A 23,152-nucleotide genomic window follows, 5' to 3' on the forward strand; every position below is an offset into this window, starting at 1 on the left:
CCAACCAACTCACCAAACCACATCTCATCTCATCTCATCTCTCGATGTCATTGCTCCTAAACCTGCAGGCATGTTTAGACAAAGAGACCTTTCTTAACCGCGTCCAAGCTGCTCATCATAACTTGAAGAAGCCCCAGGAGTAACAATTGGGTAGCATATGTAATACTGATAATTTTTTAAAAAAGGAAAGGCTGTAGATCCTAAATTAGAATAACCGAAGAACCCACACGACTACACACCCCTTTAAACTGATATCTTGGGATTCCAAACGCCCAGTCCAAATTTGTTACATATACTGAGTTGGGTCTGGGAAACAGCCTGACCACAGGATGAATTATGAGTGTCTGGCATAATACGCTTTGCGATGATCAAGATTGTCTATTTCCAAAGGCTCAGTCAGAGTTTCGGGGCTGAAAATACATAAAATAAGTAGGACTTGTCCACACTTCCACTGGGAAACTTTGCTGTTTACCGCCGAATTGGAACAAAAACCAACCGGGTTTTCTAAGGATTGACGTTTGAAAACAGCTGGTTTTCTTGGGGAAAGTTGCAGGGCAAACAAAAAACCTAGGAAACATGGAACAAGCTGGAGTGCAGACAAGCCCTTAATAAATCTACGTACATAGGAAGGGTTGATTGGTCCAAGCCCAACACAAAACACCATTTCTGGTGATGCATGACTTCAGCAAATCTTTCCCTGATGTGAAACGGCCAAAATTCCTAGGATCCCTTTCTACGGATCCTTATATGACTGAGCAATCCCCCTGAATAGTGCACTTTTCCTTTCCCCTACAGAGAAGACCCGTGGACACACTCTTACACTGACTCAGGCCATTGGTCCATCAAAGTCTGTATTGTCTACACTGACTGGCAGTCTCTCCCAGCCCTACCTGGAGGTGCCGAGACCTTCTGCATGCAGACAGATGCTCTACCACAGAGCTATGGACTTTCCCCAAGAAGGAAGGCAGATTTAGCTCTCCTCATACATGCACATCCTTCATGGATCACTGCCTTGTCATGGAGAAGGGGCTTGAATAATTCAGAGAAGCTATGGGCTATGCCGTGCAGGGCCACCCAAGATGGACAGGTCATAGTGGAGAGTATTCCTGCCAAGAAAACTCCATGGACAAAAACAACAGGCATATAAAAGTTATGACACTGGAAGATGAGCCCCTTAGGTTGGAAGGTGTCCAACATGCTACTGAGGAAGAGCGGAGGACAAGTACAAGTAGATTCAGAGCTGATGAAGCGGCTGGGCCAAAGCCGAAAGGACGCTCAGTTGTGGATATGCCTGGAAGCGAAAGGAAAGTCCAATGCTGTAAAGAAAAATACTGCATAGGAACCTGGAATGTAAGAACCATGAACCTGGGTAAGCTGGATGTGGTCAAAAATGAGATGGCAAGAATAAATATTGACATCCTGGGCATCAATGAACTAAAATGGTCTGAAGCTCAACATCAAAAAAATAAGATCATGGCCACTGGTCCCATCACCTCCTGGCAAATAGAAGGGGAAGAAATGGAGGCAGTGAGAGATTTTACTTTCTTGGGTTCCATTATCACTGCAGATGGTGACAGCAGTCACAAAATTAAAAGACGCCTGCTTCTTGGGAGAAAAGCAATGACAAACCTAGACAGTATCTTAAAAAGCAGAGACATCAGAGCTGACAAAGGTCCGTATAATTAAAGCTATGGTTTTCCCAGTACTGATGTATGGAAGTGAGAGCTGGAGCATAAAAAAGGCTGATCGCCGAAGAATTGATGCTTTTGAATTATGGTGCTGGAGGAGACTCTTGAGAGTCCCATGGACTGCAAGAAGATCAAACCTATCCATTCTGAAGGAAATCAGTCCTGAGTGCTCACGGGAAGGACAGATCCTGAAGCTGAGGCTCCAATACTTTGGCCACCTCATAAGAGAAGAGAAGACTCCCTGGAAAAGACCCTGATGTTGGGAAAGATGGAGGGCACAAGGAGAAAGGGACGACAGAGGACGAGATGGTTGGACAGTGTTCTGGAAGCTACCAGCATGAGTTTGACCAAACTGCAGGAGGCAGTGGAAGACAGGAGTGCCTGGTGTGCTCTGGTCCATGGGGTCATGAAGAGTCAGACACAACTAAACAACAACAGCATTCATGCACCCAGATTGCTCAAAAAAATCTGACAAACTTTATATTGCAGTTGGTGAAAACCTGGGTTTTAACAAATGGTTGTGTCGGAATCTCATCTCATTTATCCTCAAGACCCCCATCTAAAGCTCAGATAAGAAAAGGAGGATTGATAGCGAGTGACGGGAAGCAGAAAGTAGCAGTGATAAGATTGTCATTTATGCAAAACGCGGGCCAAAAAAGAGAGAGAGAAAGGTAGAAGAAGAAGCAGCAATCTGTCCTTTGTCGCCGCTGCCCTCACAGCCCATGAGTTATAGCTTATGGCTTAGTAGCTAATGAAGATGAATGGATACAACGCCACCTCTCTTTCCTATACAGCTCATATTTGGTATATGAATATTCATGGTGGCGGAGAAGGACGAGGTAATAACAGGCACCCTCGAAAGCACATGGTAGGTACCCACAGGACAAACACAAATCTTCTTGCCCAGTGGTTCCCAAACCTTTTCAGGCCACTTCCCCGTTGGTTCCAAAAACTCACCCAGGGTCGGATTTAGGTTTGATGAGGCCCTAAGCTACTGAAGGTAATGGTGCCCTTTATATGTCCAGCTGTCTTTTGTCAACAACGTATTGTCGCTGTTTTTTTGTGTTGAATATATGCTATATGGTAATTTATGGACCTAATAGGTATCTCAAGCCATTTGCACATAACAAAATATGTATTTTATCAAAGTAATTGTTGAACTGAAATACAATTAAGAAGTATATTAATAGTGAAATACTTTTAGATTTTTTAGGGGGCCCCCAAGAGAGTGGGGCCCTAAGCTATAGCTTGTTTAGTTTATACGTAAATCCAGCACTGAACTCATCCCTAGTGCCCTCTTACCCTATTACTCAGAACAATGGTTTGCATGGCGCACTAAGGAAGACGACACCACAGTAAAATTCAAAGCAGTAGCAGTTAATTGCACATTTGTTCAAAACCCAATTAAAACTATTTGATTCATTCCACAGAACGGATGAACCAGATTTACAAAGAATACCAGGTTTGCAAAGTCTGAAAGTCATTTACGCCTCCAGCGGTCCCTGCTACCTCAGTGCCTCCTAGCACCCCACCCAATGTGATATCACCACCCGCAGGGTGTGGCACCACCCAGTTTCTGAACCACGGCTCTAGAACTTTGGTCTTCAACTGGTGGGCTTGGGATCATATCATTGACTCTCATTTGCAACATGCCATAGACAGCACTAATCCTACCCGTTCCATTTCATTTGTTCTGGACTATTTAAAAGAGGAGAACGAGAGAGAGAGCGAAGGAGATCCACAGGGAGAGGATGAGCGTACATGGCCCAAAACGTTTGCTGCAATTCCGTGCACCCTGCCTGCGAGTTGCTGGCATCCCTCTGTCTCTAGAGACAATGGAGTGCGCCTCTAGAGGTGAAGTCAAACCATTGCAGAATCACAGCGCCTGCTGTGGCTGCAGAAGCCAGTAACTCATAACTGCCACCTCCCATGTTGTTTTTACTACGTTAGCAACACTGGAATGACCTGACCGGGGTTGCAGGCCTGAGCAGTGCATATGGAGGGCCTAGGCTGCCCAGATGACAAGTCCACACTCTCAGCCTCGCTTGTGTGGTCCAAAGGAAAGCAGAGCAAGGCGTTTGGCACCAGCTTGGCTGCAGGAATGGTCAGAAGGAGGCGTACAAAGGCGCCATCCAACTGTCTTAAGGACTCCTCTCTGGATTTGCACAGGATTTAATCCTTAGCTTTTTCTTCTCCCAAATATGTTCCGCAGGGCAGCCAGTACTGGTTTTCATTTTGAGTTTACTCCCAAATGCTTTCTCATAAATGATTATAGCCCCAAGCCAGTGGAGGTTTAGGATCAGAGTTTTCCTTCCTTCCCAGGTTGATGAGCCCCACCTGCTCCTACCTAGGAGTAAGTCCCGTGAAACAGAGTGGGGGCACCACCGAGTAAACACACATAAGAGCAGGCTGCTCAGATGGACACCACATTTCAGGCTGGGCTTCCTTCCCCCCGAAAAGTTGAAAATGAAAGTTTGATAGTCGCGACAAGATGGCAAATCACAGCACTTTCCACCATAAGCTTTAGTACCGACACAAAGCAGCAAGAAGAAGTAACCATAAATCGAAGTTGAAGCTGTTATTTTATTTATCCACTAAAATGCTGATGAGTTTCCACAAGGCTTTTATTTCTTTAAATTGTCACTGGTGTGTAAAGAGCTAAACTGAAGACCACTATGATCCACAGAACCGGCACTGTTCAAGGCACCACATAATATGTGTCCTGCATTTGCAAGAAATCAGACTTTGTGTGTGGCAGCACCTAAACTTCGGAACTCCCTGCCTAGTGACACCATGGAGGCAGTTTCACTGTACTCTTCTTAGGTCCTGCTGAACACCTCTACATCTGCCTTCATTCATTTAATGACATTTATATACCACTTGAATGGGGAAAAAACCCCTCAAAGTTGTTTGTGAAAATAATAAAATTGTGAGTAAAAACAATTAAAACACTTTAAAAAAACCTAAAGTGAGGAATAAACTAAAGGCGCATTAGCATTCTAAGTATCTGGGTAAAAGGTAAAGGTAAAGGGACCCCTGACCATTAGATCCAGTCGTGACCGACTCTGGAGTTGCGGTGCTCATCTCACTTTATTGGTCGAGGAAGCCGGCGTACAGCTTCCAGGTCATGTGGCCAGCAGGACTAAGCCACTTCTGGCAAACCAGAGCAGCACATGGAAACGCCGTTTACCTTCCCGCTGGAGCGGTACCTATTTATCTACTTGCACTTTGACATGCTTTCGAACTGCTAGGTGGGCAGGAGCAGGGACCGAGCAACGGGAGCTCACCCTGTTGCGGGGATTTGAACCGCCAACCTTCTGATCGGCAAGTCCTAGGCTCTGTGGTTTAACCCACAGCGCCACCTGCGTCCCCTAAGTATCTGGGTAGGCCTGCCTAAATAAAAATGTTTTTGGCAGGCACCAAGAAGAGTCCAGTGAAGGTGCCTACCTGATATCAATAGGCAGGGAGTTCCAAAGACCGATTTTGTACAGAAGCAGAACGGGTATTATGTGGCCTCAGTAGCAGTGCTGGTTCTTTGTTGCCTCTTTAAGGTGAGAACGAAACAAGTCCCACTGTGAAACATGATCCAGAGTTTGCTAAACAGAAGAGGCTGTGCCTATCCACAAGACTCTCTGATTGGAGCAGAAAAACAAGCACACAATTATTCCTGGGGTTAAAGGATGGCAGCGCACGCTAGCCACGCCACTCACCTGCTTATCAGACATGAGGTACAGATGCTTGTGATCCACGGAAAAAGCCATGTCCCGCAAGATTGGACCGGTATCCACCACCTGGACAATCTCATACTCGAGGGCACCTCTGATGGGTCCATCGACACGGATCTGTGAATACCAAAAAAGGGAGACATAAGGCAAAGGAATGATACGATAATCTTTATTATCATTGTCCCATACAGAACAACGAAATTGAAAAAATCTACATCAGATTTTACATCCTAGCCTGGTTAGCCCCTAAAAACTCTGATACCCCATAACTGAATACAATATACTCACATAGAGACTCATTGCACTGCATTTAAAACCAGATAGAAACTGTTTCTCAGGCAGCTAGTCCTAGTCTTTATAACCCAGTACCTTCTTTCAGAAGGCAGAAGCTGAAAGAGATCATTTCCGGGGTGCGCACTATCCTGCACTATCTCTGCAGCTTTCTTATGGCACCTGGAAGCACAGATTTGATCCAAGGTGGGAAGAGTGCACCCAATTATTCTCTCTGCACTCTTTACAACCATATAAAGGGCAAAATTTGCATCGTTAGGACCAATGCCTAAGCCAATACCGCTCATCACCTGTAACCAATAAAGTTGTGGCCTTATTTAGCCCATTAACCTTAATAATTGTGTCATGTGTCTTCATTTCCACTTGGGAGGGGGGTGGGAACTCGCCACGCAACTGCCTCCTGCTGGAACGAGTTCCACAGTTTAATTAGGCACTGTGTAAAGAAGGACTTCTTGTTATCTGTCCTGAACCTTCCAACGTTCATATATATGTCTTAGTCTTCAGCCTCAGTCACTCACACAGAGCCAACTGGCCAGATTGAATAAAAATTGATGATTTTTTTAAAAAATAAATTTAAAAAATTGAAATTTTTAAAATTTAAATCGGATTTTAATTTTTTAAAAAATAAAATTCTTTTGGAGGAAAAATCTTTCTAAATATAGTCTTCTACTTGTTACATTATAGTCCAAATGTTTGCTAAAACTCAGTCTAAGATTTTTTTTAAAAAAAAAATTAACCCCATCAGTTAACAAACATGGATACATATGCTATAACGTTATTGTTTTAGTTAAATAGTTTAAATGGTTATTAAGGAAATGATTATTTTCCTCCTTCCAATGAAGTACAGCAGAAAAGTTCTCCAAATATAAACAGTTAACTTACTAAACCTCACCGTAATTTCACAATCATCTGCCTATGTATTTATGGTAATAAAACTACTCTGAAAATTTATTACTCCAAAAATGAAACCTTCATACGGCTGTAAATATTAAGATTATACCAGCAAGAATGAGTCTTTCTGTAAAAGAAAGAAAGAAAGATTTAAATCAAGTCTTACTGACTAGTGATTTAAACCATGATTTAAATCAATTTGATTTAAATCAAATCCACCATGCAACCAGTTTCCACTTTCAAAGTCCCGCCCCATAGCCAATCTGGCAGCCCTGAAGGACCCTGACGTAACGACATTAATTCCATCTCCCCAGAGCCTTCCCGCCATGCAGTTCTATTCTGCCAGGAAGGTTGCTATTAAAAACAGCTGCCCAGCTCTCTGCAAAGGTCAGCCATCAGAGGGACCCTGCTGGCATCTGTTTGTTTGCTTGTTTGTTTGTTTGTTCGTATGCTATCTGGGGCTGGCGGTCGTATTTATACCCACTGAAGTATCAAGGCAATTAATATCCTCTCCCAGTAGCAAACAGATGCTTGCGATCAAGGCTTCCAGCTTCAGCCTGGCCCTGAATGATCTCCTTAATGAGTGAACAATACTATTAATCTTTAAAGGTGCAGGCGCCTTCGCTCTCCACCCCTCTCTAGCCTGGCCAAAGGATATTCCTCGCTAGGCTAGCCTAAGCTGACGGCAGGCAGCACAACATCAAGGCAGGAAAAATTCCAGCAGCTCTGGGGTAAAAGGGGCAATCCTCTCGGGGGCAGACTTCCTAGATTTTGAGACCGCAGCAGCCACCATCTGCTGTCATCATGGCCAATGGCCAGGGAGAACGAAGGCTGTAGCTATAGATGGGGCAGGGGAGAGATCCCGATTCAGTTTCCATGTAAAGTCAGAGCGAGTGAAGTCACGCTGCCCGATGCAACACGTGGACCGAAACACAGCCATCCTTTCGAAACGTGTGCTTCTCTGAATTTTTGCAGCGTAGTAAAATAAATAAATAAATGAGTGTATTGGTGAAAATAACATGCCAGTGCAGTATACGGTGGTACCTCTGGATACGAACGGGATCCATTCCGGAGCCCCGTTCGCATCCTGAAGTAAACATAAGATGCGACCGCACATCTACGCGTGCGCGGGTCGCATTTCGCCGCTTCCGCGCATGTGTGTAATGTCATTTTAAGCATCTGCGCATGCGTGAGCGGCAAAACCTGGAAGTAACGCGCTCTGTTACTTCCAGGTCGCCGCGGAGCGCAACCTGAAAATATTCATCCCGAAGCTACTTCAACCTGAGGTATGACTATATTGGGGAAGCTGTAAAAATATGTATATTCGCCAAGGGGAAATACATTAAAAATGGGGCACGTTAGGAGAGAGGTGCATTAACATGCTGGTGGGTTCATCATGTGCTGATGAAGAAAAAGAGCACAAACTCATGTGGAGAACACTGCTGGGAGTTGTTTATGTTTGTTTTCCAACGTATTTCTTACTGATAAAGAATTCAGCGTGGCGCATGCAAATTTTCATTCTGAAAACATAGCCCAGAAAAGAAAAGAAAAAGTTTGAGAACCGCTGGTTTAGAACATTTGTACCCTGCTCTACAGCCATAAAGCCCCCCCCCAGCAGATTGTTGTTGTTTAGTCATTTAGTCGTGTCTGACTCTTCGTGACCCCCTGGACCAGAGCACGCCAGGCACTCCTGTCTTCCACTGCCTCCCGCAGTTTGGTCAGACTCATGTTGGTAGCTTCAAGAACACTATCCAACCATCTCATCCTCTGTCGTCCCCTTCTTCTTGTGCCCTCCATCTTTCCCAACATCAGGGTCTTTTCCAGGGAGTCTTCTCTTCTCATGAGGTGGCCAAAGTATTGGAGCCTCAGCTTCAGGATCTGTCCTTCCAGTGAGAACTCAGGGCTGATTTCCTTAAGGATGGATAGGTTTGATCTTCTTGCAGTCCATGGGACTCTCTAGAGTCTCCTCCAGCACCATAATTCAAAAGCACCCATTCTTTGGCGATCAGCCTTCTTTATGGTCCAACTCTCACTTCCATACATCACTACTGGGAAAACCATGGCTTTAACTATACGGACCTTTGTCCACAAGGTGATGTCTCTGCTTGTCTCTGCAGATTACATATGATCAAAACTAGACCGTCCCAACCCGCAGGTTTAGTTATCTCATAAAGCATGACACACAAGGCGAAAGGGGCAGGGAGGGGAGAGGAAAATGGAAACTCAGGCACCAATGTCTAAACCATCATAGAATCATAGATTTGTAGAGAAATGACCAGCTGGCACAGTTCAGGGCCAGGAGGTCCCTGATGGAGCTGTCTTCTCACAGCAAATCTGATGGAGCGAGCTCTGCTTTGCAGCTGTCCCACTGCTGGAATGAAGTTGGATGGGACTTTAAGTATCTAAAATGAATAAACAAGGTAAACAAGGTCCATGCCAAGAGCCTGGCAACACTGCCCATTGGGTGTGCCACCCCATCTCTGCCCAAAGCCCCGGGCCTTATTCCCTTCCTTTCATAAATCAATCTCATTAGAAACTATCGGATTAAAGCGGCTGAAAGCTCCGTTTCGACACACATCATTTTACTTCAACTCGCTTGTGTAAACAACTCGCAGGTCATGAAAAAAGAAGGTTAACAACAGGGAGATTTAAAGGAACTATTAGAAATGAGTATCAAAAGCAGTAGAGATATGAGATGAACTTGAAGCATGGGAAGTCCCAACAAAAAAATTATAATTTGGCGGAATATTTGCATTATTTGATAAGTATATGTATAATTTGGAATATTTAATGTGATTGGATTGGATTGTTAAAATGGAAAACTTAATAAAAACAATTTTTAAAAGAAAAAAGAAAGTTCCGTTTCGACAAGGCGCAACTAGGCCTGGTGCTCAGCGCATCAATCCAGGCTGCCCTGAGTGCAAGCCGGCCAGAGCATTACGACCGAAGAGATGCCTCCCTAATGCCTTATTGCTTTTCCAATATCGGTTTCCCTCCCCTAGTTTATGAATCTAATGTCCCCCAAAGGACGGGCAGTAACTCTTTGCTGGTTGCCATTCCCAAGGTGGCGAGAGGAAGCAGGTCCTGAGCATATGATCTAACACCGAGGCCGTTATATATGGGAGGCATTCCAGCTGTTCCATTGATTTGGGCTACATGATGTCGCTTTATTGATCCTGATGATCAGGGAGGGCAGGCAACCATCAGGAGGCAAGGGGAGGGGGTCATTGGAAGCGATGCACCATCTTTCCCTCATTTACACTTCTCCGTCCAGGCTTAATGGCCTGCTCTAATTTGTCTAATGTCTGCTAACAGCCAATCAATTGGCAATAAAACTTGGGCTGCGTCTTCGCTTGCAGGAGGCAGCCGCAAGGGCGATTTGCAAACCCTGCAAAGTGAAGATGGCTGCCAAAGAAGATTCAGGGTTCTCTCCCCAAATCCCAGGTAATGTCTGGGTTAGAATTTGCAGCTGCTGCTATGAGGAGGAAGCCTTTATAGCAGGCACAGGCAAACTCAGCCCTCCAGATGTTTGGAGACTAAGTTCCCATCATCCCTGACCACTGGTCCTGTTAGTTAGGGATGATGGGAGTTGTAGTTCCAAAACATCTGGAGGGCCGAGTTTGCCTATGCTTGCTTTATAGTAAATAATAAACACTATGCTTTGTATCAAATTGTAGATTTCAAGTCTCATAAAGTTCAGCAAAAAAAGCACTATCCTGTAATATTACATATGGTATGTACAATTGTTTATGGGTTTTTTTATTAATTTTACTGTAAAAATGTGTGAGATTACAATATTGTATTCATTTGCATTACCTAGAGCCTGTTCTACTGATGAAGCCTAGGATGGCGAAACAAGGCCATTCCGTTGTGGGGCCTGGAACTGCCGACCTTTTGATCGGCAAGCCCTAGGCTCTGTGGTTTAGACCACAGCGCCACCCGCGTCCCTTGCTTGGAGGGGTATTTTTGCACTAATAGCACAACAGAAGCAAGGCAAAGCACACAAACAGACACCAAAAAGAAATTGTGGTGTAGATAGTTGCAGGCTTTTTTGCAAGAAGTTCTGGGGTATGCACCAACTAGAAACGAAGCAGTGTGTTGGCCTTGAATCTTTTCCAGGCACAGACTCATGTGACAATTGTGATTGCACAGAACCAGCCATGAGTGCAAATCCTCCTGAATGCACCAGAATGGAGGGGCCTCAGGGTGACTCAAGGTATCATCTAGTGCTCAGTGGTGCTGATCCCCCCCCCAACACACGGCCCGGCTTGCCGGCCAACTTCCTTTCTCCACAACAGAAGAAAAGAAGAAGAAGAAGAAGAAGAAGAAGAAGAAGAAGAAGAAGAAGAAGAAGAAGAGGAAGAAGAAGAAGTAGTTTGGATTTGATACCCCGCTTTATCACTACCCTAAGGAGTCTCAAAGCGGCTCACAATCTCCTTTCCCATCCTCCCCCACAACAAACACTCTGTGAGGTGAGTGGGGCTGAGAGACTTCAGAGAAGTGTGACTAGCCCAAGGTCACCCAGCAGCTGCATGTGGAGGAGCGGGAAGCGAACCCGGTTCACCAGATTATGAGTCCAACGCTCTTAACCACTACACCACACTGAAAGCAAGTCAATGTTTTAAAAATCCATATCAGCAGCACACATATCTCATTCTAATCCCAGCACAAGGCAGCAGCTGGAGAGGCGGCCAGCAGGACACCTGGGAAGCTCTGCTATTGGCAAAGATGTAGGTTGTAATCCAAGGAAAGCATCGCCCAGTGACCCCTTTGTTAAGCCGGACACCCAACCGAGATGCAAAATTAGGTCAAAGCAAGGCCTCTGTGTAAATCAAAAGGCTGGAGCGTTGCTGATCCTTTCCGGCACACTGTATAGATTGCACACACATGGACTCACGCAGGGAGAAAGTTCAAGTAGGTCATTGCTTTCCTGGAAATACCTAAGTTAGAAGCCGCAGTACAGAGGACCTCCCTCTACACATCCTCACTGTATGCCAGCCAATCAACAACGTCCTCTGGGTGGCTCACAACTGCACAAACCACAAAGCTGAATCAATCTATGCAGAAAGGGACCAACCACAGCAGCCAGCATATAACCATCATAAGGCAGCATGAAAACAGAGCCATAACCCAGCCAGCGAGGAAAACAAAATAGTTCAAAAACTAGAAAGCATTTTTTTAAAACCCTAGTTGTTCAAAGTTTGGGGAAATAATAATAATAATGTCTTCACCTAGCATGGAACATATCTTCTTTGTCTTTTATTTTTGGGCTATCACTTGTAGCCGAAGCATAAGCAACAGGTGAGCCTCTCTGGACAAAGTGTCCTATAACTGGGGAGCCACCACCAAGAAGGCACTGTGCATATGTTTGGCATGCCCATAATCAATGAGCCACCTCTCAAATAAACCTCTCCTGAACATGTAATATACTGTACTTGAGTCAATGTAAAAGTATACCCTCCCATCACTAAGACCCTTCTCTGTTTTCCCCTGCCATCAGCAGTGTGCATGAGAGAGACCACTGAGGGATAGGGCCTTTTCAGTTGTGGTGCCCAAATCCTGTAAAAGCCTCCCTAGATAGGTGACTGTGGCCCCAAGACTGTCAGCTTTTAGACACTGTGAAAAATTGTTTTTTAGAACCACTGCCTCTTTGAAATATTTCAGTCTGAAGCAATTTATTTATTGGGATGCCTTTTTCACCACGATGTTCTTGTTTTGTCTACTGTGAGTCACCAAAGACAGAATGTGAATGAATAAACTACACTATTAGCATTATTATTTCACATCTAGACAGTGCTGCGTTTGATAAATGGACATGTCTGCTCTGTTCTGTCCAAAGGACTGAGCTAAAATGCAGCTCGTTCTTCACAAAACTTTTCACTGTCTTTTGGGCAATGCAAACAGAGTGGGGGACATGCACAGCACAGTCCCGTCCTCTCTCAGAAAGCACTTTGCCAAAGAGGGAGGGGAAACGGATGCGAATTGGGACCGGTAGGGCAGATGGCAGGGAGATTAACAGTAGGTGGCGCCAGAGCCCATGAGAGCAACCAGAGCCATTGGCAAGCAGAGCCAACTAATTCTGATTCTAATTCTGACCCTATCTTATTCCCTGTTGAGTTCTACGAAGCCAGCACAAAAAGCCCCTGGTTTCTCCAGAATGTCTCTGAGGCCTCTGTCAGGGCCCTGAAACATAACTGGGGAATTAAGGTGAATGGAGGTGAATTCAGCCACCTCACCTGGTGCTTGTCTTCAGTGTCCCACATCATAAAAAGAGAGAAAGTTTAATTAAAAAGAAAAATGGAGACTGGCATCAGCAGCAGTGGGCCCTGGCATCTGCCTGACCATGCCAGACTTGGCACAGTTGAGAAGAAGAGGGAGAGCCGTAGCGTTTGCCCTCCTAGGTGTGTGACATCATGCTGGATTCATAAGGAAAGGGTTAACTAATTGTAAAATGACCAACCAATGGGAACCCAAGGGGAGGAGTTAGAGTTAGAGTTAGAGTTAGGGTGGTAGAAGGGACGCGGGTGGCGCTGTGGGTTAAACCACAGAGCCTAGGACTTGCCGATCAGAAGGTCGACGGTTCGAATCCCCGCGACGGGGTGCACTCCCGTTGCTCGGTCCCAGCTCCTGCCAACCTAGCAGTTCGAAAGCACGTCAAAGTACAAGTAGATAAATATCTACCGCTACGGTGGGAAGGTAAACGGCGTTTCCGTGCGCTGCTCTGGTTCGCCAGAAGCGGCTTAGTCATGCTGGCCACATGACCTGGAAGCTGCACGCTGGCTCCCTCGGCCAATAAAGCGAGATGAGCGCCGCAACCCCAGAGTCGGTCACGACTGGACCTAATGGTCAGGGGTCCCTTTACCTTTACTAGGGTGGTTGAGAGGTCAGTTTGGAGTTAGAGAGGAGATGGAGACGATAAGTCTGTGGGTTGGGCTAGTCTGATGTGAGAGAGTGAGAGAATCTGTTAAGAGGAGTCAGTCAAACAGTTGATATAATCAGTCAGAAGGTATTAGGAAGGAATAGGCCGGTGAAGAAACTAAAGTTAATAAACTGACAGGAATATTATCTGAGAAACCATAAACTTGTTAAGGCTTATAAAATAAACTTATTTATTTGGTTCAATTTTAACAACTGTCTGGACTGTGTTTTACCCGAGAGTAACAGGTTGGTGGCAGCGGGGAAGCGAGCACAGTGGTGGCACAGGGATCAATAGACCGTTAAACGTCCGGGGACCCTGTGTGATTGCCACAAGAGCCTTCACGTACTGGGGACATCCCCATGGACACAGCCCACTAGGAATTTCTTGTGCACAAGGAGACCTCTTGCTCATCTCAGCAAGTTCCCAGGGGAGAACATCCTGGGCTTACCTCCCTTTTCACCAGGCTCAGAGTCCTGTACCCTGAAGGCCAGCGATAGTCTTGGGCCGCCGGCCACTGTGGGAGGTGATTCAATTCACCTCCATTTCATCTCTCCTCTGAGTGAGGGCCTCCGCGCCAAGCCCACACAACAATCACATTCCCCAGTCAATTGACAGATGACATAATTTTTGAAATCTTGGTTTACACACACTCCCACCGCGCTGGCTGATTGATAAATTAGACACTTACAAGGCTTGTGCTAATCAATGGGAAGCGTTCGTTTGTGCAACAAGAGGCAAGCTCGGGAGAGCTCATTTTTCAAGGTAACAGCCTGCCAAGAGCAAGCATTCAGCACACAAGGAGCCCTGCCAAGGCATCCATTAGCCGAGGCTGGGCTCACCCCAGAAGCAGCCGGCCTCTGCCAGGAGGAGCAGGCCCTACCCTTCCGGGGGTTTGTGACATTGGGCAATGGATTTCCACCTTCGCACTGCAGGACATTTAGTATGCAAAGAATTTCAGTGGCTGTGGATTCTCTGCACTGAGCTTCTAAGGTATTATAATCACAGAATAGTAGACTTGTAGAGCTGGAAGGGACCCGAAGCATCCTCTAGACCCAACCCCTCCAATGCAGGAATCCCAGCTAAAGAATCCCTGACAGATGGCTACCCAACCTCTGCTTAAAGACCTCCATGGAAGGGGAGTCCACAACCTTCTGAGGGCATCTGTTCCACCGTCAAACAGCTCTTAAGGTAAAGGTAAAGGGACCCCTGACCATTAGGTCCAGTCACGACCGACTCTGGGGTTGTGGCGCTCATCTCGCTTTACTGGCCGAGGGAGCCGGCATACAGCTTCCGGGTCATGTGGCCAGCATGACTAAGCCGCTTCTGGCGAACCAGAGCAGCGCACGGAAACGCCGTTTACCTTTCCTCCGGAGCGGTACCTATTTATCTACTTGCACTTTGACGTGCCTTCGAACTGCTAGGTTGGCAGGAGCAGGGACCGAGCAACGGGAGCTCACCCCGTCGCAGGGATTTGAACCGCTGATCTTCTGATCGGCAAGTCCTACGCTCTGTGGTTTAACCCACAGCACCACCCAACCTCTTACTATAGAATATAATTTAAAGCACACCCAATGGTCATTTAAACTGCATGATGGGGACCGTAATTTTTTACTCACAGAGCTGCATTTCCATGCATCCTTCATTCCCAGGAGTTGTTTGTTTGCTTCCCCCTGCTTCAGAGGGTAGGACCTGAACAATGGTTTCAAGTTACAAGATAGGAGATTCCGACTAAATATCAGGAAGAACTTTCTGACAGCAAGAGCTGTTTGACAGAAGGAGCATCTCCACCCCCATCGTTCAGCCCAGACACTGAGATCCAGCGCTGAGGGCCTTCTGGCGGTTCCCTCACTGCAAGAAGTGAAGTCACAGGGAACCAGGCAGAGGGCCTTCTTGGTAGTGGCACCCGCCTTGTGGAATGCCCTCTCATGAGATGTCAAAGAAATAAACTACTCTACTTTTAAAAGACATCTGAAGGCAGCCCTGTTTAGGGAGTGTTTTTAATGTTTAATGCTGGAGTGTGTTTTTAAAATTTGATTGGGAGCAGCGCAGAGTGGGAGGGGTATAAATAATAAGTTCTTCTTCTTCTTCTTCTTCTTCTTCTTCTTCTTCTTCTTCTTCTTCTTCTTCTAAGCATTCTGTTTGCTACAGCCTCAGTTTTGCCTGTTAGGGATCAACTGCTTGCTTAGGCACCCAGAAACAAAGATCAGGACCCTGCCTGAGAGAGCCAGAGAATTCATTCCTAATCTTTCCTATCAGGAAGCCCTAGCTGGTTTAGCGACACTTTCATCCACATAAACACATGTGAGAATCTGTCCGCATGTGCTGCTGACTGCATGAGGACGCATATGACGTGATGCTTGGAAACTGTTCTTGCAGCGACTCGCTTGCAAAGCTGGCAGGCCAGACACTGTTCTTCAGTTGCGGATGAGATCATGCCTGCCTCACGCACACGGAATGCAATGATGACCTCCTGGGATCTGGAGGGGGGGGGAATGACTCCAAAGAAGTGTAGCAGGCCTTGCCACAAAGGGGTCTTTGACTGACTGGTGTGTGTCATCAGGGAAACGGGACTGAAGGCTTTTTGAGATCACCACGATTGCCCAAGCAATGCAGAGCCACTTGAAAAGATGCTAGCCGGACTGCAGCAGACAGATGTACATGCTCAGACTGAAAGTCAGTGGGCACTCAAAGAGAAACAGCTCTCCTCTTTGAATCACACACAAACAAACACACACACAAACACCACACATGGATGAACTATTGGAAAACTGAACTCAATTGCCTACTGGAACTCTTTGGCACGCATAGTCTGCAGTGTTTGGCTTGTGTTTTTTTCTGTTACAGAGTAGACTTTGCCGGTTGCAATCGCTAGGACTTGCATTGTTAGAAAATAACAAGGTTGTTTATCATAGAACCGTAACAGGACAGCATTGGAAGGGACTGCAAGGCCCATCTAATCCAACCCCCATGGAATCACAGTTAAATAACCCCAGACAGATGGTCATCCAACCTGTGCTTAAAAACTTCCAGTGAAGTCTTCTCCAGTGAAGCCCATTTCACTGTCGAACAACTCATAGGGGTTGTCCAAATTTCTGCTTAAAAACACATGGGTCTGAGTGGTTTTCTGCTTGACCCACACTTTCTAGGCATGAGCCCAAGCAGTTTCCCCCTTGCCTTGTTCCTTTCCAAGGGAAAACCCGCTCTCTAGTGCTCAATCAGAGCAAGTATCAATCCGGAGAAAACTTAAATTGTCGTTTGCTCCAACTGAATGCGAAAGAGTGGTTTTCCCCAGTCAGAAAGCAATGGGATAAGAGGAAGCCCTTACTGTCAGAAAGTTCTTCCTCATGCTTAGTGATAATTTCTCTTCTTGTAGTTTGAATTCATTACTTCAGGTCCTACTCTCTGGAGCAGCAGAAAACAAGCTTGCTCCATCTTGCATGTGAGAAGATTCAGATCTTTGAAGCTGCTGTCATATCACCTCTCAGTCTCTTCTCTAGACTAAACAACCCAAACTCCCTCAATCTTTCCTCACAGGGCTTAGTTTCCAGACCCTTGATCATCTTGGTTGCCCTCCTCTGTACACCTTCCAGCTTGTCAATATTCTTCTTAAATTGTGGCACCCAGAACTGGACACACTATGCCAGGTGCGGGCTGACCAAGGCAAAATAGAGTGGGATTATTACTTCCCTTGACCTGGACACTAGACTTCTGTTGATACAGCCCAGAATAGCATTAGCTTTTTTACTGCTGCACCACACTGTTGACTCATGTTAAACTTGGGTTCTGCTAAGATCAATTGTTTTTGGTCACGTGTCAGGTCAAGTCAGCGGTCCCCTATCCTATATTTCTGCATCTAATTCCTTAGAATAAAAATGCCATTATTATAGGAAGTGCCTAACTTCAATAGGAGTGTGTGTAAACCAAGTTTGTAGATCTAACCTAACAAATCTAGAGAAGATGAAGGCAGCTATGTTTGCTCCTTTCTTCTCAGAGGGTAGATCCAAGGTGATCTCTCATCTTGAGGTCCCACAGAGAAGTGTAGGAGGAGGAAGAAGTTGTAAACAGGATTCAAACTAAGATGTACCTGTCTAAACATCAAAGAGGTAGGGAGGTCAGCCGAGCAGTTAACTTGGGATAGTCTGGAACAGTCTAGGAATCTGGAGGTTCCTAACTCTATCTGACTTAACCATACAAATCCATCTTTTGAAAGCTGTGTTGTGCCCAAACTTTCAAAAAGAAAATCACAATTCCTGTACGTATCATAGAGAGTAGAGAGGCATCTGAAAATACAAGCGTCCAGGAGCCCTAATGAATGCACTGGTAATCCAAATATGTCCTGAAACTCTGGTAAATTGGGGGTTACAACAACGGTGGCTGGATTGCTCAGAGCGGACCTGTTATTTTGCTGCCAGTGCTGCCTGCAGCCTTGCAAAATACCCGGCTTCTTTATTCATTTATTGGCAGATTTATAGACTACACTTTCATTAAAAAAAATATAGCAAGGTAGTATACAGCACACAATATTACAACAATAAGAGCAGTAAATGTGTCCATAAAAATGTTAGTCAATACCGGTCAGTTATAAAGAAATTCACACTTCAAAGGCTTGTCTGAGTAACATGGCCGTTAGGAGATGTCTAAAAGAAGGCAGGGATGATAGCTGCCAAACCTCTCCTGGCAGGTAGTTCCACAGGGCAGGGTCTGGCACACTAAAGGCTCAGTCCCTAGTAAAGTCCGGCTGAACCTCAGGGGTGTGGAGGAAGGGCCCATCAGAGGATCTCGGTGATCAAGGCAGACCATAAGGAATCTGACAGTACTTTAGGCCTAATATGTGATTCCTCAGGGGGGTGGGGGTGAGCTAGATGACCCTCAAGGGTCTCCTCCAACCCTACATTCCTATGTTTAGGGTTCTTTGTGAATTAACCAAATAACATCAAACCCAGCCTGGTAGCCACCTAATGCAGTTTTCTCATCATCAATGTGTTTGTTTCATAGAATTAGGGAATCATATAAATGTAGAGATGGGAGGGACTACGTGGGTCGTCTAGTTGCAGGAATCTTTTGCCTAACATGGTGCATGTTGTTCAGATGCCTGATTATCATCTTTTGAAGCAACTACTCTATTCCGAACTTAAAAATGGAAAGCATAATTCCGGTGGTCAACAAAAGAGGTCCAGAGACTCTCTGAAGGCAAATCTTAAACAAATGTAGTATAAACACGGACAACTGGGAAACACTGGCCTGTGAGCGCTCCAGTTGGAGAACAACATTTGCCAAAGGTGTCATGGACTTTGAAGACGCTTGAACTCAGGACAAAAGGGAGAAACGAGCTAAGAGGAAGGCAAGTTCGGCAAATCCACACCGTGATCAACTCCCATCAGAAACCTATGTCCCCACTGTGGAAGGATGTGTGGATCCAGAATTGGCCTCCACAGTCACTTACGGACTCACTGTTAAAACTGTGTTTATGGAGGACAATCTTACTCGGCTACAAGTGATAGCCAAAGAAGAAGCAGCTTGAACCCACAGCCCTGAGATTAACAGTCTCATGCTCTACCAGCTGAGCTAAGCAAGGAGGATTTGCTTATTGCACCTTCTTTCCAGCAGGGAGCTCAAGGAGACATACACATTTCTCCTCCCTGTTTTATCCTCATGATGACCTTGCAAGGTAGGCTAGGCTGTGAGTGAATGATGGACGCAAGGCTACAAAGTGAGTGGGGGATTCAAGCCCTACTCTCTCCCGAGTACTTGCTGGACATTCTAACCTCTGCACCACTACATTGGCCCAGATCAAGGGTAGGCAACCTAAGGTCCGGGGGCCACATCTGACCCAATTGCCTTCTAAATCCGGCCCCCAGACGGTCTGGGAATCAGCATGTTTTTACATGAGTAGAATGTGTCCTTTTATTTAAAATGTAGCTCTGGGTTACTTGTGGAGGAGTGGGGACGCGAACCCAGTTCACCAGATTACGAGTCTACCATTCTTAACCACTACACCTCCCAAGTTCAGCCCTGGCATCTCAAGGTAGGGCTGGGTGAGAAGGCTGTCTGAAAACCTGAAAAGCCTCTGCCAGCCAGTGCCCATTAATACTGAGCTAGACGGACCAATGACCATAGCTGTCAACCTTCCCTTTTTTGCGGGAAATTCCCTTTTTCAGCGCCGTTTCCCGCTGCTTCCCGCTGCTATCCCAGATTGTTAGATGTCCAGTGGACTGTCCCCGGGACAGGTGAGGCTGGTGATCCCTTATTTTCAAATCTGAAAGTTGACAGCTATGCCAATGACCAGAAACAGTGTAAGGCGCCTTCTTCTAAGCCAGGCGTAGGCAACCTAAGGCCCGTGGGCCGGATCCGGCCCAATCACCTTCTCAATCCGGCCCCCAGACGGTCCGGGAATCAGCATGTTTTTACATGAGTAGAATGTGTCCTTTTATTTAAAATGCATCTCTGGGTTATTTGTGGGGCATAGGAATTCATTCATATCCCCCCCCCCCAAAAAAATAGTCTGGCCCCTCACAAGGTCTGAGGGACAGTGGACCGGCCCCCTGCTGATAAAGTTTGCTGACCCCTGGCCCAGAGCGTTGCCTGCTGCTGTGAGCTACCTGTGCCAAGCTTGTTTGCGGCATCGAATGTTTTCTTTCCATTCCGCTTTGCCTGTGTTCCTGGCTAGTTGAAGCGACAGCTCAGGTTGATTCCTCTCCCTCTTCTGTCCTTCCTTTTGCTGTCCCTGAAGCTGTTCACAGAAGGTGGGGAGAGGGAAGGAGGGAAGAGCGAGGAGCGCCTGTCGCTCACCGGCCTGAGCAATCGCCCTCCTTTGGGAACCTGAGGCAACCCGGTCAATGAAACTCTACCCAAAGTGGTTTTGACATGAGGTCACGGACCGAGACAACGCAAGGTCAGGAGTTCAGCGTCAATACAACAAGTGCCAGTCACTGCACAAAGGCGGCGGAGATCAGACATGGCTATCAAGCAAGGGCTGTCCGCAAGAGCAATCGAGCACCGAAGACAGGGCGCTGGCGGCTGCTTACTTCAGGACTGCGCCAGGCCTTTTCTCTACTGCCAGGTCTCCTCAGCCTCCTGCCCCCTGCCTTTCAGACACAGACAAGCCAACAAACCAATAGACCATAAAGAAAGGAATCTCACAAGAACATAAGACACGCTCTCCTGTTCTCACAGTGGCCGGTCAGATGCCCGTGGGAAATCCACGAGCAGGATCTGAGCACAAGAAGTCTCGCCCCTCCTGTGGTTTCCAGCAACTGGTATTCAGAAACATCGCTGCCTCCAACTGTGGTGGCAGAACGTGGCCATTGCGGCTAGGAGCCATTAGCTCTTCCATTTCTCCATGGAGAAATATGGTAGCTAATGGAACCATGGTTAACTCCTGAACCACAGGATCAAGTGCTTGTTCTATGAATAATTGAAAAAAGGAAATCAGAAAACACGTGACTGGATTGAGAATTAAAGCTTTGGCATTTGCTTTCATGGACAGGGAACAAATACAGTGGTACCTCTGGTTGTGAACAGGATCCGTTCCAGAGCCCGTTCGCAACATAAGAGAACGCAACCTGCGTCTGCGCGGGTCGCAATTCGCCACTTCTGCGCATGCGCGTGACATCATTTTGCATGTCAGCACATGCGCGAGTGGCAAAACCCGGAAGTAACCCTTTCCGGTACTTCCAAGTCGCCACGGGACGCAACCTGAAAAAATGAAGCAAACATAACACGAGGTATTACTGTATTGTAACAAAGGGAAAATATGATATATTGTAAAAAAAAAAAAAAAAGCAGAATGCAATGGGGAGGATAATAAATCAGAAATGGAAGTCGAGGGAAGTCCAAAGGGAGGGAGGGGGGATATTATGCTAATTTTATATTATCGATATAAGTATATTTGTGATGAGAAAACAAGAAAATTAATTAATTTATTTTTTTTAAAAAAGAGAGAGAATTAAAGCTTTGAGGCTGTAACTGAGCACTAAGGCCTTTTTTAAAATTTAGAATCACAGAATTATAATGTTGGAAGGGTCCACAAGGGTCATCTAGTCCAAACCCCTGCAATGCAGGAATCTTTTGCCCAACGTGGGGTTTGAACTCATGACCCTGAGATTAAGAGTCTCATGCTCTACCAACTGAGCTATTTCACTGCACATTCTATGTTAGCTTATGAATTTCTCTCTCTATATTTTTTCTTGCAGTCTCTCATTCTGCATAAGGTGTTTTTGATAGATTTTTTTTAAAAAAATCACTATAAAAATATTGCACCTTTCAATCGTTTCAAACTTTTTATGGTTGCAGCTGATAAATTCTTATTTAGTTACATTATGGGCACCTGCTTTCACAGAGTATAATACAGGGTTGCCATATTTCAAACAGTGAAAATCTGAACAGAAAGTTGTTTTTTGTCCAATGTTGTTGAACTGCTTTGGCCAAATCACAAAAAAAACGTTTTTGAGTTGTTTTTTTATGGAAAATCGGCAAAAACAACACTGCCGACATGGGTTGCCTTACACCCATATTTCCACAGACATTTTACTGATTTCCGGATATCTTCCAGACGTATGGCAACCCTACATAATACAGTGGTACCTCGCAGTGGCGTAGCGTGGGTTGTCAGCACCCGGGGCGAGGCAAGTAATTTGCGCCCCCTAACCCATGGATTTGCGCCCCCTAACCCGTGGATTTGCCCTAACCCCAGATGTTGCGTCCGGTGCGGCCGGCCCCCCCTGCACCCCCCACGCTACGCCACTGGTACCTCGGGTTACATATGCTTCAGGTTACAGACGCTTCAGGTTACAGACTCCGCTAACCCAGAAATAAGTACCTCAGGTTAAGAACTTTACTTCAGGATGAGAACAGAAATCGTGCGGCGGCACAGTGGCAGCGGGAGGCCCTATTAGCTAAAGTGGTGCTTCAGGTTAAGAACAGTTTCAGGTTAAGAAAGGACCTCCAGAACAAATTAAGTTCTTAGCTCGAGGTACCACTGTATTATTATGAACACTACATGGTGGCAAGTTAAGTATTTCTTTCTGAAGGTGCGTGCAGCAGTTACAAAAGCCGCCAGGCTTTCTAGCTGCTTAGAGCTGCGGTCGCCTGCAAGAGTTATAGCGGAAATGTTTGAAAGAGGCAGCCTGTGGACCACCTCATGACTCTGCGAGCGAGTGCAAAATCAGAAGGGCAATACATTCCACATTAGCCTGGGAGACACGGATGAAGTCAGCAACTACAGAAGGAATGCCTCTGATGAAACATTTACTCTCCAGCTCAGTATTATAAAGGCCTCCCTTCGCGATGTTTTGGAGCCTCCTTCCTTGGAGGTTTTTAAGCAGAGGTTGGATGGCCATCTGTCATGGATGCTTGAGTTGAGATTCCTGCATTGCAGCAGGGGGTTGGACTAGATGACCCTTGGGGTCCCTTCCAATGCTATGATTCTACCATTCTCCTCCCTTTTACACACCAGTCCCTCTGTCACCTAACAAGACACCAGGCTTTGTTCCCAGCAGCAGCTCCCAAAAATCAGCAATAGTGTGCACATTTTAGTAATGCTGAAACAGACCAACGTAGCTCATTCTCTCTCTCTCTCTCTCTCCCGCCTTCCCCTGCTTGCCAGTTCTTTCATTTTCCGCTGCTCCCCTTTGAGGAGC

At 46.0% G+C, this 23,152-nt stretch overlaps 1 protein-coding gene across 5 annotated transcripts in view; it reads right to left on the bottom strand.

The window, feature by feature from the left end:
• PLXNA4 (plexin A4) overlaps positions 1-23,152 on the bottom strand; it is a 580,684-nt gene that overhangs the window by 264,044 nt on the left and 293,488 nt on the right. For 4 of the 5 annotated variants that reach the window (XM_083572528.1, XM_083572529.1, XM_083572532.1 and 1 more), the window contains one exon: positions 5,399-5,530. In XM_083572528.1, coding sequence (XP_083428654.1) covers positions 5,399-5,530 — 132 coding nt within the window. Of the gene's footprint in view, positions 1-5,398; positions 5,531-11,492; positions 11,626-23,152 lie in introns of those variants that run through there. The other variant, XM_083572531.1, reaches the window with a different exon arrangement.

Source organism: Podarcis filfolensis (genome assembly GCF_964270895.1).
Source record: "Podarcis filfolensis genome assembly, chromosome: 10".
Taxonomy (NCBI): domain Eukaryota; kingdom Metazoa; phylum Chordata; class Lepidosauria; order Squamata; family Lacertidae; genus Podarcis; species Podarcis filfolensis.